This window comes from Vanellus vanellus (genome assembly GCF_965231255.1).
Source record: "Vanellus vanellus genome assembly, chromosome: 2".
NCBI classification, from domain to species: Eukaryota; Metazoa; Chordata; class Aves; order Charadriiformes; family Charadriidae; genus Vanellus; species Vanellus vanellus.
Window position 1 is genome coordinate 165,925,746 of NC_138906.1, and position 17,778 is coordinate 165,943,523.

The 17,778-nt window shown below is 40.6% G+C and overlaps 1 protein-coding gene across 1 annotated transcript in view; it reads right to left on the reverse strand.

Annotated features, from left to right (window-relative positions):
* PTK2 (protein tyrosine kinase 2) overlaps positions 1 to 17,778 on the reverse strand; it is a 165,846-nt gene that overhangs the window by 103,038 nt on the left and 45,030 nt on the right. Inside the window, exon 4 of the mRNA XM_082498859.1 lies at positions 9,002 to 9,089. Within this exon, the coding sequence (XP_082354985.1) occupies positions 9,002 to 9,089 (88 nt within the window). The remainder of the gene's footprint in view (positions 1 to 9,001; positions 9,090 to 17,778) is intronic.

The window sequence follows — 17,778 nt, forward strand, 5'->3', positions numbered from 1 at the left end:
GCACTTTCCTAGCCATATAAATGGCTAGCAAATTCCAGCTGGTGTAATTTAAAGTAAAAACTGGAGATGGAGGAAAGCCCATGTTTGTGAAGACAGAGAAATCAGAGAATAGCCCTACGCTAGCACACATGATTTAAGAAGAAATCTATCACAGGCCTCGTATTTTATATACCAGCTGCTACTTTCAAAAGCCATCTGCTTCATTTTTCTGCACACTATTTTTTAATGCAGCTGCAGTATTTCAGAAAAACGTTCACTCAGGCTGACAAGCCATCTTGCCAGTGCAGTTCATAAAAACACCACACTGGAGTTAAATTTCTTTATTAAGAACAAGAGTAAAATCATTCTGAAGTTAGCACGGAATGCTTGCCAGGAGTTTAAGGGTTTAAAAAAACCTACTTGCTGTGTCTTAAAAATACATTTTAGGTTTAAATTTGTTCATATCCTTAGAAATTAAAAAAAAAATAATAATCAAACTTTCTATTGAGTTCTCTTTTCAAGCGTAACTACTTTGAAAATTCTTTAGCAACAGTACTATCAAATGATGTCTCAAAAAGGGTGAATACCAATAATTAGCCACTACGCTGGCTTTCCAAGTTCATTTAATGTTACCAAGAAATTTCCCACAGGATAATCTCCAATTTTTCAGAAGGACAGTTTAAAAATAAGCAATCTATTTCTCTTGCTTTACTTTCAATGTCTATGACCTACTTACACAACTTAGTCCTTTTTAATTTATTTCTCTTTCAAATTGGTATTGCTTTGAAAACTGCATTTAAACAGCACTTTGGTGATTACGTCCCCCCTAAAGAGTTATGTGCATAACCAAAAAAAATATCACCACCACAACACATAAGATATTTAGATAAGCAAACAAAGAAACAAAACGTCTTTGTACTCCATTTAGTAAGTAGCATAAGAATCGTAATTATAATTGTTTAACGAAGCATGGAAAACAAAGATTCACATTACATCATCTTCTCCTTATCCATTTGTTCTATCCAGATATTTTTAGCTGTTTTTTGTATTCAGAAATTATGTACTTGTGCTTAGTGATATCTATATTAACAAATACAACCTTCCTCTTAACCTTTCTGTTTCTGCAATAATTATTTATTTATTCTCCTTTTTAACACTTCAGATGTGTTCTATCACCTGCTTTTAAACATTCAAGTTTCTAATACCCGAAGGTATTTTGGTGTTTGCTTTTTGTATATGATAGCTCACTCTCAGCCTCCACAGAAATTGCTCATCAGGATCTTCATTACACACTAACACACAATACTTCTGGTGACATCGCTCCTACGGAACTCCAATGAAGTTTTTCCTGTAATTTACCAACTCTTAAATTCTGGCCTCTGAAACATGAAGGTCCAGAACACTTCAATACATCCATCGGAAAAGCTGATCTTCAGCAACTACTTATGTGACCAAGACGATGACTGAAGCATCTACCACCACATTTGATTTCCCCACAATTTCACACCCAAAATGAACGAAGTTGCTCAGTATTCAGAGCAGGCCTGTTCCCACTCCTTTTTGTTCCACGCTTGCAGCAGGTACCATATGGAAGTCCACCATGATCCACCACACAGCTCTTCCGTGGCACCCTATCAGACATAATTCTCTCCAATATTCTGTAACCTGTCTTCTACCGTTCATTGCGCCACAGAAATGCTGCAGCGTACCCTGGAACGGATACATCATTAGATGAGCGCTGAACAGTCACCCTATAGAATTGCTTCTGTCTGTAATCACCAAACTGCAAAAGGAGATGGCTCCTCCAGCTTTTCACAACAGCCCACCCTCGTTCACCACCAGCAAGTTCCTGTAGGACACTGAATTTTTCTCACTACAGACTCAGAATACTCAGCTGGAAAGAGAAGGGTCCCAACCCACGTTACTACAGCTTCAGAAATCTTATGCAAAATTAACCCTAAAGATTTGCGCCTTTTCTGCTCTGAATGAAGTACCACATGCACAGAAGCCCAGAGCATGCTTCTAATGGCCTCGGTACTTTTCGGAGCCATCTTAATGACCGTAACGGTAGTTTTTAAAATAAGCACAGGAGGGGAACACGCATGTGTTTCCACCCCTGTTTACCCATCTGATAATATTAGACTTATTATAGAAGCTCAATCTACATTAGTGAAAATTAAGGCATTGGCCTTTTTAGGGGAGTTAAAAGCACCAATTCAGTATCAGGATAACATTCATTTGCCATCTGCCCTCAGCTGCTCCTCCTCTTCGTCTTCCAAGGTCACAGTCTCTATATTATCTAGAGGTGAACTTTGACATCTCTAACTAATTTTGGAAGCTGCTCTGTTAATAATAAGGGCATTAGAGATGGGGTGGGGGTGGGAAAATCAACTTCTGACGAGGCATTGTTAGGGACAGAATGGCTAAAAATGATCCCTTCTGTCCGAGCGGGCTGATCTCCAGATGTCACTGCAATATACACTGCTGCCTCTCAGATCTTCCATAAAGTAGGACTATACTCTTGGGAGCCATATAGTACTCAACCTACTAAGCACGCCTTGCTAACAGCTAATTTTATACTTCTCCTCTCCGACACAGAATTTTGCTTTTCGAGGACAAACGAGTCCAAGCATCAACGTGAGTCAACTTTTTTTTTTTTTTTCCCTTTGGTCTGATGTGCGTTATATACAACTTAATACACTAATGAGAACAACATTTTGTTCAAGATTACTAACAAAGACGTATCCAAGCATCGGTAGATGGAAACCTGTCCTGAGCATTTTAAATTTATCCTTTGGAATCAAGAGTAACTCACAAATGACTGCAAGAAAGCCCACGGGCAGCATTTTCACCGCTCTGGTTGACAGGTGGAAATTTTAAATCAAAAGCTGTCGTTTTTCTTTGGACTGAGCATGGCTGACTATTTAAGAGGTATTTAGGAACACAAGTACGTTTTACATTCCTATCATACAGCACTGCTAACAGAAAGCAGACATTTGACCCAGATTTGGAAGATACCAAAGTAGCTACATAACATTACAAACAGCAAGTTCTAAACAAGAACATCAGCGTAATTTTGAGAGCGTAAATCCACTTTTATAGTTAAAAAATGAGTACTTTATGAGGAAACTGTGAATTTCAGCAACTTCAAGAAACCAACCGCTGTAAAGGATACCTCGCCTATAATTACTTTTACAAGCTGTGAGGAGCAGATAGGTGATGTTTAGTTTGATTTATATTTTTATAATTAAAAAAAAAATATCTTTTTAAGCAGCTGCCATTCTTACATTTCTTACCACTTCCCTTTAGGGCAGTTTACGTGTCAACCATTAACTCTTCCTGAAAGATATTTTTTTGTTTTATTTTTTTTTGTTTTAAACAGGCTGCCAATGTCAGGAACAATGCCAGCTTTTGTCCCTATGTCCTTGACTTTCTTCAAAGCTCTTCCTGTCAAAGTCATTTGCTTTAAGTCTCCTATTTTTATTAGGGTATAAGAGATGTTGTTATTTAATTAGGTTAAAGAGTCTAATTCCCAGCCTGCACTTCAAATTATATCTCACGCACCTAAGCCTTATAAAACTTTAATGATTAAGTTATTACAGTAATTGCCTGGACTTGAAATTTCCTACATGTTGGGGGACAGTATTATAAAAATAACTGAATTTGCATGATGCATTTATCTGCCACAATAAAAAAGAGATTTTTCATTTAAGGCATTAACACTGTCTTCACAAACACTACAGGGACAGAGCAAAAAATTGCCATTTGTCCACAAGAAACTTTGCCTCCTCTTTCTTTAGAGAATTTTCTTTTTTTGGGGGGGAAGAAAACAAGTATTACTTTTTTCCTCTTTTCTTTTTAAAAACGGTTTTCTTATGAAAATGAACCTGCATTGTACTTGTCTGGTGAAACACTGAATCCTTGTGGCACAGAATTCAGCTTGATTTTTGCAGAACATCATTTACCTGCCCTAACTTTGAGATCATCCTCTCTCTGCTTGCAATTCCTTCGTCCTGTGCATTACGCAAACCTTGGCTTATTTCAAAAAGCAAACCCAAAACATAGTCCAGTCCTACAGTCTCCTTTATTATCTATACGTACACCTCCATGGCAGTTCCAACGCCGCAGGCTAAACAAGGCAGCACAGAGATAAATTCTACGCTGACAAACCCGACCTTTTCTTGTTCTTTGCGATCTAAAAAACCCCCAAAGTTACTTCAAAAGTCTTCTGTTTGAAGCATGAGGACAGCAACAATGGAACGGCTGATGCCTACGAGCTGTTTCTCCCCCCACTCCTGTACAGATGCTTACTCCCTTTTCATCAAGGGATAAACCATCTCCAATTACTGGAGGCTAACACGTTATTCAAGGCTAAATGTGTGCAGGCTCTTGTCCCACCATAAAAGGAAGGCAATTTGAGTAGCTTACGTCTGATTCTCATTATATGAACTTTTTTAAAAGCCGAATTCTATCTTGATGTGAAATATGGCTTTTGGTCCTCACTCGGCTCTTAAGGGAAAAGAGAAAACCCTGTCTCCTTTATTTCCAACTCCCAACAGCCGTGTCACTGGAACAGAGGGAAAGGAAGACACTCGCAATGAATCTCACCAACACGTATTTAAAGCAACTGGAGATGCTCCCCAAAACTACAGGAAAAATGTGAAGTCTTATTTTCATTACTCAAAAAATTCCAATTTTTAATTGCTCTTTTGTACCCTTACGCTTGTTTCCTCTGTAGTTTTGAAAAATGATAAAAACAGATACAAAAGACAGATTATCTTTATTGAGATTTACAAAACAGTCAATTGAAAAAAAAGGAGGCTACTTATTTAAACAAATTAACTTATAGTATTTTCACTCAGCAATCCTGTGTGCTTCACATTTAAGGTTTTGGGGGTGGGGTTAGAGTTCACACTGGTTCAGATTTGGGCATACAACACAAAGGGACGCCACTGAAGGCTGGCACCTAAAACCTACGCAGCAAGCATCTGCCAACTGTGCAGACGACCATAAATCTGGCATTTCCTGATTTTTTTAATGCTTTAACCTCACAATTCAAACAGCACTGGGTGGGTGCCAATTTGCCTAATTTGGTTGAAATTGTAAGCAGTTGGGCCCGAGGGAATAATGCAGTCAATGCAGTATCACCACCCAAAAGCTCCACTCAATGAAAAAAAAAAAAAAAGAAGACACTTCTGAAGATCTGTCATCCACTACCTTTGACACCTTCCAAACAGAGCAGGAAGAGACACACTTCTAGCATCAGTTTGTTGATCAGAGCTCTCAACTGGGACATAAAATGACATGTCTTGAACACACAACTCCTCCAGTCAAGAGGAACAGCCTGAGCATCACCCTCTCCCCCACCTCACATCTCAAAGCTGAAGCACAGCCTGAAACACAGATGCTTCGACAAACTGCACAGTATCAATATTAGTATGACTAATTCCAACATTACAAATAAGTTCCATGGTGTGTGTCCCCTCACACACACTAATTTTAATCCTTTGCTGTACAGATTGCAAACCAGGGGCACTCTCATGAAAAGTCTCGTTAAGTGCTCTGCTTTTATACTTCCAATTAGAACAGTTTACGCCCACTGCAGATGGCAGAATGACCGCCCCCGATTACAAACGGCTGTACATCAAGCTACAAACAGTTCTGGTCATAGCTTCGTGATTTGTTCAAGGGTCTTGAAAATAAAGAATATATCCAAAACAAAGAAAGGTCACAGGATCCTTAAAACAGTCAAAATTAAGGGGAGAAAAAAATAAATAGATTTCACGTATTAAGACCAAGCTGGGAAGACTTAAATGCTTGCACCAATTTTTACAGGGCAATGCACTCGTTGACGTGAATGGGAGTAGTCATGCATGTGAAGTTACAAACGTGTGCCAGTTTTCAGTTTAACAGTCTGATAATTGTGGTTTGGGTTAACTGTATGAATAAACCGTGTCTGTTGACAGCGATTAAGGTAACATTTTGTTATCTTTACAAATGTTCTGTGCTTTTCTGGAGGATGAACATCACTTGAGGATTCAGTCTGTTCCTCAAACTTTCTACTTCTTTTTCAACAACGCTGCTGCTCTGCAACTCAAATTCAAGAAAATAATTAGATTTTCTAAAATCCATGGACAATTCATGGGTGACAGGTCACCATATCTCTTTTCCTTCTCCATGAACTTTTAAATTTGATGTACATTTTTAATAAGTCAGACATGTGTTTAGACGTTATCAAATTAGTCGTAGGTTCTCAGCCTCATCTTGAAAAGAAAGATTTAGTCACAGGCAGCATCTGGTCCTCAAAATCTTCTTCTCGTTTATAACATACAAAACAGCAACGTATTTGATTTTTACAACTACAAAAGGCAATTTGATTACAGAAGTGTTATTCTGTTGGATTTTTTAAAATTCTGTAACTGGGTCCTACATTCATTATCTCTAGCACAGTTATTTCTGTGCAGAAAGCTCAAGATATCTACGTACGCATGTATGATTTATGCACATTCTGCTGTTCTTGCCTATATACAAGACGATGTGCCTGATTGTGAAGGGTGAGCTGTGGTTAGCAAAAGAGAATGTTAAAATGTTGTGGGAATGATGATGAGAGAGAAACAGAAAGTGAAAAATTATCTTTCCTTGTTTTTCCACATCCCCCTATGTTTTAGGTCTGTTTTATGACGCAGTGCTACTGCACAGATTCTTCTCCTGCCTTCTTTTCATAAGCCAGCGGGGTTGCCTTAACACCTCACCAGATAAAAGTAATTGTCCTAATTTATTCAAGAGGCCAAGTGAGACAAGTGAGATTTATGGAGCAAAACAGAATCACAGACAGCAAACGACAGCTCTGAAAAGTTGTGCACCTGATTTCCATGGCAATGGCGACCCAATTACCTTGCAGCACCCCAGAATGAAGAACAGTGACTTTTGAAGAACTGGAGTTTGAAATACCTCATGATAAGGTGGAGAAGAAAGGAGAACAGAAAAAAAAAAAAGGTATAGTGTGCAGAGCAAGGAAACAAGAACCTCTGATTTTAATTTTATAACAGAACTAAGATTCGGGGCATCGTCAGACACAGGCAGCTGTCATCTTTGCATATCCTCCTGCCACCCTTCGTAAACCTTCTTGCTATTCTGAGCCATCTGTATCTATTTCTAATGATTTCCACGAATTTACTAAAAATGTGTTTCTCAGAAAATGATAAAAAAAAACTTTCCTCTGGCATTTTAAATAGTTCTGAAACACACATGAGAGGACGCTGCGGGCTTCCCAGCTCTTGGATAGGGAAACGATGGAGTTCAGGAAACCATTTAGGAGCTCATCACCCACTTTTGCATCATGGAAGCATAAACCTCCTATGTTTAAAGCCAGTATGAAGTAAGTTACCTGCCGCTGAGGTTCCAGATGAGGAACCTGATTTTGTTGTTTCTAGAAGAACCCCTGGCAGTACTAAGAAGTTGCCAAAATCCAGACATTGTTAAGTTGAAACAAGTATATCACACAGATCAGTTCAACTAGAATGCCAAGTTCAGATAAACACTGCACTAGAATTGTCTCCTCAGAAGTCAACTCCATCATATATCAATACAAGAATTTAATCACACATTAAAAAAATCAAGTCATTTACCTAAGGCAGAAACATGTGCGCGTACAATCAAAGATATAAGACATTTAAGAAAATAGCTTTCAAATGAAGTATTGGACAAAGGGGAGGATTATGTTTTCCTCTTTTTAGAAACAAAAAGAAAATGTAATCAGAATTACTGTTTCCTGGTTCCTCATCTGCAAACGTGTCTGTTCACAAGGGCAGAAGATTGCCATGCTTTGGACCAGCTCCAGCTATTTCCTAATTTTCGGGGATGTTTCTCAAGAATTATGGTATGCCCCAAGCAACCAACCTAATTTTTGATATTTTTTGTATGTGGCAGACACACACAAAAAAAGAACAACAGGCCATGGAAATAGTTTTCCTTGGTAGAAGCCTTTGGGGTTTGAGTAACATTATCATCAGGACTTCATATTGTTGTTTCTTTGACACAACAAAACACATCAGGTAAAAAAAAATAAATTCTTATTTCAAAACAAAACTCCAGAGCTTCCATGGTGCAGTTCTTGAGCTCTGCCATTTCAGCTGACTTCACAAGCCCCTCTCCCTTTGCCTCTCATTCCCATCTTATTCCATCTCTATCATGACAACACTCCATAAATGACTCCTTTAAATAATCTAGATTAAAACTAATCCTCCATAGAATAGTACAAAGTATCGCTTAAAACTACGACAGAAAAAAGTATCTGGTTCACAAAACTGTCACCATCAGTGACGCAAGCTGTTTGCTAAGCACTAACAACATTTCAGTGCGTGAACACGGACAGGGTACCATCCAGACACGGGGAAAGACCCACCTAACAAGTAGCCAATACGCAAGTTTAGGTTTGAATCTTCAGAGATGCATGGACTCTTAAAGTTAGGGGATACAGTAACTATTCTCATCCAGACTCCTCTACAAGATGTCCCTACGAAGTTTTAACTTTGAGCTTGCCAACCTAAAAGCAGGTTAAAACTATTCAAGTGAACAAAATGAAGATTTAGGTGCTTAATTCATAGAAAATTTTACTATTGTGCAGTTTTACTAATCAATAAGGGATACTCAAATCAAGAAAATAACCTAATAATATAAGTGGAAAAAACATTCCATGGTTGTAGTGAAACTGCCCACTTATTTGTGCTTGCAAAAATAAAGAATCTCAGCATTTTAATGTGTGAAATAACTACAAGAAGCCAGCTGAACAACAGTAAATTTTACCCGAGTTAAGACGACAACTGCAGAATTACCTTGTCTTTGCAAAAAATTCCTCACCACTTCTCAAGGAGAAAGATGCCATGTGCTTCATGCCCTTTATATATACTACTTTAAATTTTACCAATTTCTGTTTCCGCAGTAACATGTTATCCACATAAACAAAGCCAGAATTTTCCAAATTGATGCCAGCAAAAGAGAAAAGTAGTGGAACTGAACATACCTGCTGATAGAAAAAATTTAGAGTTGGTTTATCCTCAGTGAACTGGTTTAGAAATCCTTTTGGCAAATATCGAATTCTCAATTCATATCTGCAAAGCAAGAAAAAGAGAACTGGTGAGATAAAAATAATAGTAATTGAGATTTCCTCACAAACAAAAGATGTCTTCAAACATTCTTAAAAACAAGGATAAAACGAAAACAAACTCAGAAAACTAAGGGGAAATTTCCTCTTTTGAATACTCAGAGAACTAAACTGTAATGTAGTGTCTGACGTTTCATAAAGATGTTTCTGAAGCACCTTTGTAACAGAAGCAAACATAAAACCCTGCTGCCTTCTTAAAGCTTCAGTGAGGACTGAAGCATCGAGACTTGGAGCAGATGAGCTATCAGGTCCAGATCCATAGGAAGGGAAGCCTCAATTAGGTGATGACAGAAAGAAGAGCTGCCAAAACCACTGACATGACCCCCTGGCAACAGCTTTTATCTTTGCTTATCACCCGCACGGTACTTAAAACACAGATCCCACTGCTCCAAGTAAGACTGGCAACCAGTGTTACTCACCAGGGAGCCACATCCGACAGACAAAACAAGGGCTTACTCAAGAAACGTGACTCTGCTCCTTCTCTGATTAAATGCTGCAATATTCACCTCCGAGTCGTTCCAAAGGTTTTAAAGGGATTTCTCTGTAAAAAGGTTTCCTACTTCCTTAATGATCATCAAGATGCATGCAAAAGCCAAATGAACCAGTTTGCAATGTGACAGTCATATTTTTCAAGTTAATAGTACATCACGGAGTGAGGCAGATTCAGAATTAGCCTTGATTCATGACCTATACCAAATCTGCATCCCTTCTTCAACCCTAAGTACTACTTCCAAACCTTAAATTTAGTATTATTGCTTGTCCTGTGGTAACAGCCCACAACGTTTGACATACACTGCACGCTTCCTCCTCTAACACATTCCTGCAATTAAATTCTGATAATAAATGTTCTCATCCCTTTCGGTGTGCAAATACAGCATAATCTAAGCATAAAACTCTTTATAGCCATTCCCCAAAATAAGTATATTTAACAATCTACTCATGATAGTAAGAGCAAATATTGCAACATTTCAATCTGTTGGTTTCAGCAGGACAAGAACTTCCTTTCAGCAAGTGATTCGGCTGCCTGCAATCAAGACTTATATGGGGATGTGATAAAAAGTTACTAGGGGTTACTGCTGCTTAGGATTCCGCTGCAAACAGAAGTTGCAGTAGTCGTCTTTGCTTTGAAATCATTGAAAATACATTGTCTCATTAGAAATCATTAAAATAAGGAAAACATTTATAAACTGTAAAAACACGTGTACACTGTATACAAACTAAGAATATTTACAATTGTTTTTCATATTATGGCAAGTTTACTTCATAAAAAAAAATGCATGGTTTGCCTTCTTGTGCACAGAAAACACATTCTTAAACTAAAAAGTCTTCAGACTGTAGGATATACAAGAGAGGTGGAGAACACCTGAAGGAGGAGACATCTAGATTGGACATAACGAAGGAATTCTTGACTGTGAGGGTGGTGAGCCCCTGGCGCAGGTTGCCCAGAGAAGTTGTGGCTGCCCCATCCCTGGAGGTGTTCAAGGCCAGGCTGGATGGGGCTTTGAGCAACCTGGGCTGGTGGGAGGTGTCCCTGTCCATGGCAGGGGGGCGGAAGTAGATGATCTTTAACGTCCCTTCCAACTCTAACCATTCTGTGATACAACGACACAGACCAGTATAAACAAAAAAGATTCAAAGTCACGGTTAAGACAAACTCGCAGAAACTACTCTAATCGTGACGGCATGCAGAATCACCTTCTATTGCTGATCGCCATTTACATTTCATGCTACAGAGAAGATATCTCATTATTCAATATAATTTTAGATATAAGCCAAATTGTACCCGCAGATGGTTAAGTGCTAGGGAGAGAAAGCAGCGCGAGCACACTGTCCAGAAGCAGAAAATCAGAGCCTTCCCCTACAGCCTGCTTCTGCCATATCCCCTCAAATCTACGGCTGAACACCACTACAGACTCTGACATGGAATAAAACAAATCTGTGTAGAAAATTACTTGTTTGCATTTTTATGGGCTCTATAACCCAGTGCATTCTACGTTATAAGATTAAAACCAACCCTATTCTCTGAAAAACTGTCCTTACGGACATCTCATCGTTTCCCAGCGGCATTTTCTCCTGCTACTCTCTCCTCGTCCTTTATCTGTGTCTATTTGAATTCCTTTCCATGGCAGCAGGTTTCCACATCACCTTCCAAGCCTCACTGCATGGAACAGCACACAGGAAAAAAAGAGTATTCAGAAGTGAAGACCCAAAAGTTGGCTAATCTGACACTTGAAGGTGACTGACTAACTGGTTATCTATATTGCAGTACCTCCCAGTTAATTAAAACAGTTTCATCCTTTCCCATTGGAGCAGCACGTTGTCAGATCGTCGGATGTTAATAAAAAATGTGGTAGCTATTTTGTTATCGCTCTGATGAATAGTTGCGAGGGACTGGCGAATACGTACCAAAGGTTGATGTGCAACTTGAGGGCATTACCGTGGCACCAGAGAATATATAAACCAGACAGTGAAGTCAACTAAGGGAAATTTCAGCATCTTGCAAACTAACACAGGCCACTTTCTTGGGCACAAACCTATGGCTTTACCTGACCAGATTTCTACGTAATTGGTTTGTGTACAGGACAGAACCAGCACACAGCGCTTCTGAGGGACAGTTAATGGACAAGGCATTTTCAAAGATTTTAAAGCAAAGAAGGATAAGTTAATAAGTGTATCTGTGCTAAGGAGCTGTACTGGGTGCCCCGGCGCTGGCAGGGGCTGCGGGGCGGCCTCTATGCAGAGGTGCCGGGGCTGCCCCGTGCCGGACACAGCCGGTGCCAGCCGGCTCCAACGGCCCCACCGCAGGACACAGCTGAGCCCCTCAGCCAAGCCGGGGGCGCCCCGCGGGGGGAAAAGAGGTTTGCGGCAGGGCCCAAGGCGGCCCAGGCAGAGGAGGAGGAAGCCCAGGAGGGAGCAGCAGCAGAGGGAGCCCGAGGGCGGCGGAGGAGGAGGGCAGGAGGCGCTGCAGGCCCGGAGCAGGGATCCCCTGCAGCCCTGCAGAGAGCCCGCTGGAGCAGAGGCCCAGCCTGCAGCCCGGGGAGGGCCCCTTATATCTAGCCTAAATCTTCTTTTCGTTTAAAGCCATCACCCCCCATCCTATCACAACAGGCCCTGCTCAAAAGTCTGTCCTCATCTTTCTTGTAGCCCCCTTCAGATACGGGAAGGGGCTATAAGGTCTCCCTTAGGAGATATATAAGGCCTTCTCTTCTCCAAGGTGAAGGCCTATATTATAAGGCCTTCTCTTCTCCAAGGTGAACAACCCCAACTCTCTCAGCCTGTCCTCACAGCAGAGGGCCTCCAGCCCTCTGATCGGCTTCATGCCCTCCTCTGGACATGCTCCAACAGGTCCGGGTCCTTCTTGTGCGGAGGGCCCCAGAGCTGGACGCAGTACTCCAGGTGGGGTCTCCCCAGAGCGGAGCAGAGGGGCAGAATCCCCTCCCTCGCCCTGCTGGGCCACGCTGCTGGGGATGCAGCCCAGGATACGGTTTGCCTTCTGGGCTGTGAATACACGTTGCCAGCTCATGGTGAGTTTTCACCCACCAGTGATGGACTGACTGCAACCCCCATCCCCATCCCCTGCGCCACTCGGGGAGAGGAGTTGGGAGTGAAGGGGAGAAGCTGCACCTGGGAAGAAGGGGAAGGTGTTTTCTAATGTTTGCCTTTGTCTCACACTGCCTGAATCTATTTTAATTGGCAATAAATGAAATGAATTTTCCTGAATTAGAGTCTGTTTTGCCTGTGACCAAAGTTGGTAAGTGGTCTGTCTATATTCTTGACACCCAAGTTTTCTCATCCCATTTGAGGAGAGGGAGCGAGAGCGGCTGGGTGGGCTCTGGCCGCCAGCCAAGGTCAACCCACCGCAGGACTATCGAGTGCCGGATAAAAGGAGCCTTCTAAATCCTGGAAGGGAAGCATTATGACTCACTGCATGAGTTTCAGACATCTTATTTAATACTAGATATTGAAGATGGGGTTGAATTTTCACACTATACAAATGAAAAGAATCCTTTATTTGGTCTCCCCATGTACTAAGAAATATTGACTGGTAGTAACTCCACACCACCTCTTTTCCTATTTTTCAGTCATCCTACAAGCCAAAAATCAAGAGGCCTGAAGAAATGCATGTGGAACTGATCTCAGACCTTCAGCAAGGTACATACTGTCGCAGTCACCCTGATCTAGACCAGGATGTAGATAGAATACCTTTACTCTCTGGGATTAATATAGCAAAAGCAATTTTTCTCCTTTACAGGGACTTGTCTTCTTAACTGAGGAGGCATGAGAAGTACTACTTTTTGCAACAGGATCTCATGAGAAAATCAGGTAAGGCAAAACAGCTTGGCTGGGACAGTCACTGAGAGTGACCTTCATTACCTATTTATAACCTAATCTCTGACTATGCATATGGCAATGAAGAAGATGACTTCCAAAGGCCAACTCAAGGATGGGCTTGATTTTCAGGATCGTCTAAATCTACTGTCTTTGAAATGCAGCCAACTGATGACAAGTCCCTTTCTCACAAACCAGGTCTGCTTTTTGAGCAACTATACCAGCTGATGATCACTTCCCCTACATTTGAGAAAAACCAGAAGACTACTATTCTACTTGCCGCTCTGCATTTATACTGTGGTACAGACGCTTCCATGTACGCACTGACACACACTATGGGCCTCCACTCAGACCTGCAGAAAGGTGGACATCAACAGAGTTAAAGAAGTTGTACGGTGAAGTGACCTGTCCACAGCATAGCATGGACTGCAGAGCAGTTCTAGAAGCTTCCTTCTGAGTAACAAAGTCCGTATCCTGGGCTGCATCAAAAGCAGCGTGGCTAGCAGAGTAAGGGAGGGGATTCTGCCCCTCTACTATGCTCTGGTGAGACCCCACCTGGAGTACTGTGTCCAGCTCTGGGGACCCCAACATAAGAAGGACATGGACCTGTTGGAGTGGGTCCAGAGGAGGGCCACAAAGATGCTCTGAGGGCTGGAGCCGCTCTGCTATGAGGACAGTTTGAGATAGTTGGCGTTGTTCAGCCTGAAGAAAAGAAGGCTTCAGGGAGACATTATTGCAGCCTTCCAGTATCTGAAGGGGGCCTGCAAGAAAGCTGGAGAGGGACTTTTGACATGGGCACGTAGTGAAAGGACAAGGGGTAATGGCTTCAAACTGGAAGAGGGGAGATTTAGAACAGATATCAGGAAGAAATTTTTCATTCTAAGGGTGGTGAGACACTGGAACAGGTTGCCCAGAGAAGCTGTGGCTGCCCCATCCCTGGAGGTGTTCAAGGCCAGGCTGGATGGGGCTTTGAGCAACCTGGGCTGGTGGGAGGTGTCCCTGCCCATGGCAGGGGGGGCGGAAGTAGATGATATTTAAGGTCCCTTCCAACTCTAACCCTTCTATGATTCTATGAACAAGCACTACCTGGGCAGCTGGTGAAGCAAAAAAAGAAAGGATGATCCAACTCTTAATAATCTGTGGCACTGAAAGAAATAATCTCACCAGTTCCAACTATGCAGGTTGCTTACAGCAGGTTCTGATTCAGTTCACATCAGCAAAAAAGCAACCAGAAAGGGGAAAACGGGAACAAAAAAAAGGGGGCAAACAAAGGAGGGAGAAAACAGCCTTGTGTGAGTTTAATGAACAGAATCAGCTCACTGAGGAATCAGACAAGCATTAAGGCTCATGGTAGAAAGGGGAAAGGACTGGATGACTGGGAGCAAGAGGAGAGAAAATAGACTGTGGAGAGGAGAGGTACAGAGCTTTTAGATCAACTTTGTCAACTCATGAAATCATTCTGCAGGTGGTCTGGCCTTTGTGTCAGCGCCAAAGCATTTGTATTGCAGCTATCAAAACGTACAGCACAGGACTGCTAAGCATCGGGGCTTCTTTTGGGCCATCTTTACTTGTTAGAGCCAAAGCATGAAAGTTGCCTGGTTACAAGGACCTGCTTTACCTACAACCCTTAACTACAGAACTGGATGATGTCTACCCTGTGTGGAACAATTTGTTACTCAAACGTCTTGATTCTCCTCTTGTGGGACGAAAAAGAGCAGCAAGTGGAACGGTGTTTCAGCACACACCATTTTTAGAGACAGAAAGATTAGCTGCTGTGATTGCTGTTGAAGCCTCGGTACTACCAAAAATGACCAGGGCTGATGCTATGATTTAAGAGTCCCACATCTTGCAAACCCTAGTTCACCTGGCTGTACAGGGTAAAGATGAAGGTTAAGAGAGGAAGGCTCTTTCATCTTTCACCCTCATGCCCTTGTAAACATCCAATCATTAAAACAATAATACTACAGGCAAAGATTAATTTCTTCATAAAAAAGTGAGTTTAACACATGCCCAGGTCTGCCTTGCTAGCATAAACTCTAAGAGGAAACCTGAAGCAAACAAATCCACTCCAGTCTTTATTGCATTCCCATAAAAAAAGCCCTGGGATTTGGTTTGTCTTTCAGTCGTGGTCTGGGATGATTTTGCACGGACAGGTATACAGGCCTTCATATGATGCTTAAGGAACATTTAACAATTTATGTTACCGTAAGACAAAACTAACAGTGTTATTGAAATTCAGTAACAAACAAAACTCTCATACTGCATTTGGAAGACTACAGTTATTCTAAAATTTATTCTAAAACAGCTGCATGGAATTACACTGAAATTATACAATGCTTCTGTAGTGCTAAATCTTGTATAACTCAAAGAACTAAGACAGTATTACCCAACGTGACAGAAAACACAGCAGACTCAGAATACTTATTTCCTGAACAAACTGCTACAAACAAATAAGCAAACAGTTCCAATAATTATAACTGATCATTTTTGGCACCATGATTTAGATGCATTCGGAATTTTCCGATGCTGGATGGAATTATCATCATTGTTAGTGAATAAAATAACATGGGAAAAGGACATTTTGTTTGATACAGTTAATGAATATGAACATTCCTACCGTAAACATACAGTGAAAATGCAGGTACTTAATAGAAGACTTTTATCTGAATTTTAAGGCCAATCTTTCTTCTCTGTAGGAAAAATTGAAGTATTAGGACTTTAATGATTTATATTTTTTTAAAGCTACTAGACAGTTCAAACTTATCCTGTCTTCTGCAAAATCCAAACCTTTTTTTAGTAAAAAGAAGGTCAAAGTAGTATATAAAAGCAAACATGAGGGTGGGAAAAAAGACTTCCAGTAAGCAATGATTTCCTATTTGTCTTTTGCCATGTGATTGAGGTTATTCATTGCCAGTTTGGCAAAGCTGAACTGTGTGTGCTCCTGCAACTGAACTGTTGGCCACGGGAAGAGGGAACAAAATTTGGAGTGACAGAATTTTGGTTGACCTTGTTGCCCTAAAGTCCACTACTATTTACTCTTCCTAAGTTCTAACTACAGCTGTGCCAGCTGAAGCAGAGTCATATCCCTGTTTCTCCCCTTCACTAGCGGATCCTCTGCAGGATTATAAACACCACAGCACCAAACAAAAACTGCATATACAGGAGATGGATTTTTTCTGGTAACTTTTGTGTACAGCCTGTTGACCATCAGTCTAACTTCTAGTATCTGGATTAGTCCAGGAGAATGTCTGAGATCTAATTTCTGAACACTGTGAATAAACAGCCCTTTTAATTTATATTATTTAAAAACAATAAAAATAATCACACGGGAGTCAGTTACTGATTCACTAACACTATAGGAAGCTTTTAATTTAAGAAGCATTCCAAGACTTCTCCCCCTTTACTAATCTAAATATTTTTACAAGTACTGTCATATGATCTTAAACACACTGTGTTATGGTATTACAAATATGACAGCAGCGTTTTGATTAAGCACAGCAAATCTCCATGGGTTTAAAAGGTATGTCAGGCTGTATGTATTTGATAAAACATTCAATGACACTCTGGAAAGGTATTGAATAATTTACGTTTTATCATAGCTCTTTCATGAGTATTTTATACAATTCCTGTCCACAAACTTCAAAACAATCGTCTAACTTTTAAAACTGATTAACTTTGTTCTGCAATGTGTGCAATGTGAGTTCCACTGCCTAATAAAACTGGAACTGACACTTGTACACTATGTAACAAATTTCCATAAATTATTCACATCTTATGCGCAGCACTACTATCATGGAAAGGATTCAGGAATACCCTACTTCCTAAGCTGTGAGACACCTTTCTTATAAGGTGCCAAAGGAAAAATATTGATGCACATCCCCAAAACAATTAAGTGTAACATGCACAGAAGAGAATGTGCAACATGTCTGAAACCTAAGTTTTAAACACTCCTAATTTGTTTGAATTTGTTGCATTTGTTAATACTGGGCCTGTAAAGAGAATTTATAAACTGAAGATCAGCAATTGTGACATCTGCTAGTATATACTAACTCAATTTGCAAGAAATCGAATATAGGCTATTTACTGTAATTTTGCAGAAGATATGTAGCCTTTAAAATAACTAGGAAATTCTGCACAAGTTGTGGTTTTGAACATAAACCACAGAAAAACATGCACAATGAACTAGTAACCATAGTTTAATGGTATTTTAAAACTCTGAGCTCCCAATCTTTTCTAGTAGACTATTGTGTCCTTTTGCAAACAATCCTAGTTTCCTCTTGTCTTTCTACCAGGAAAGTGGACAATCT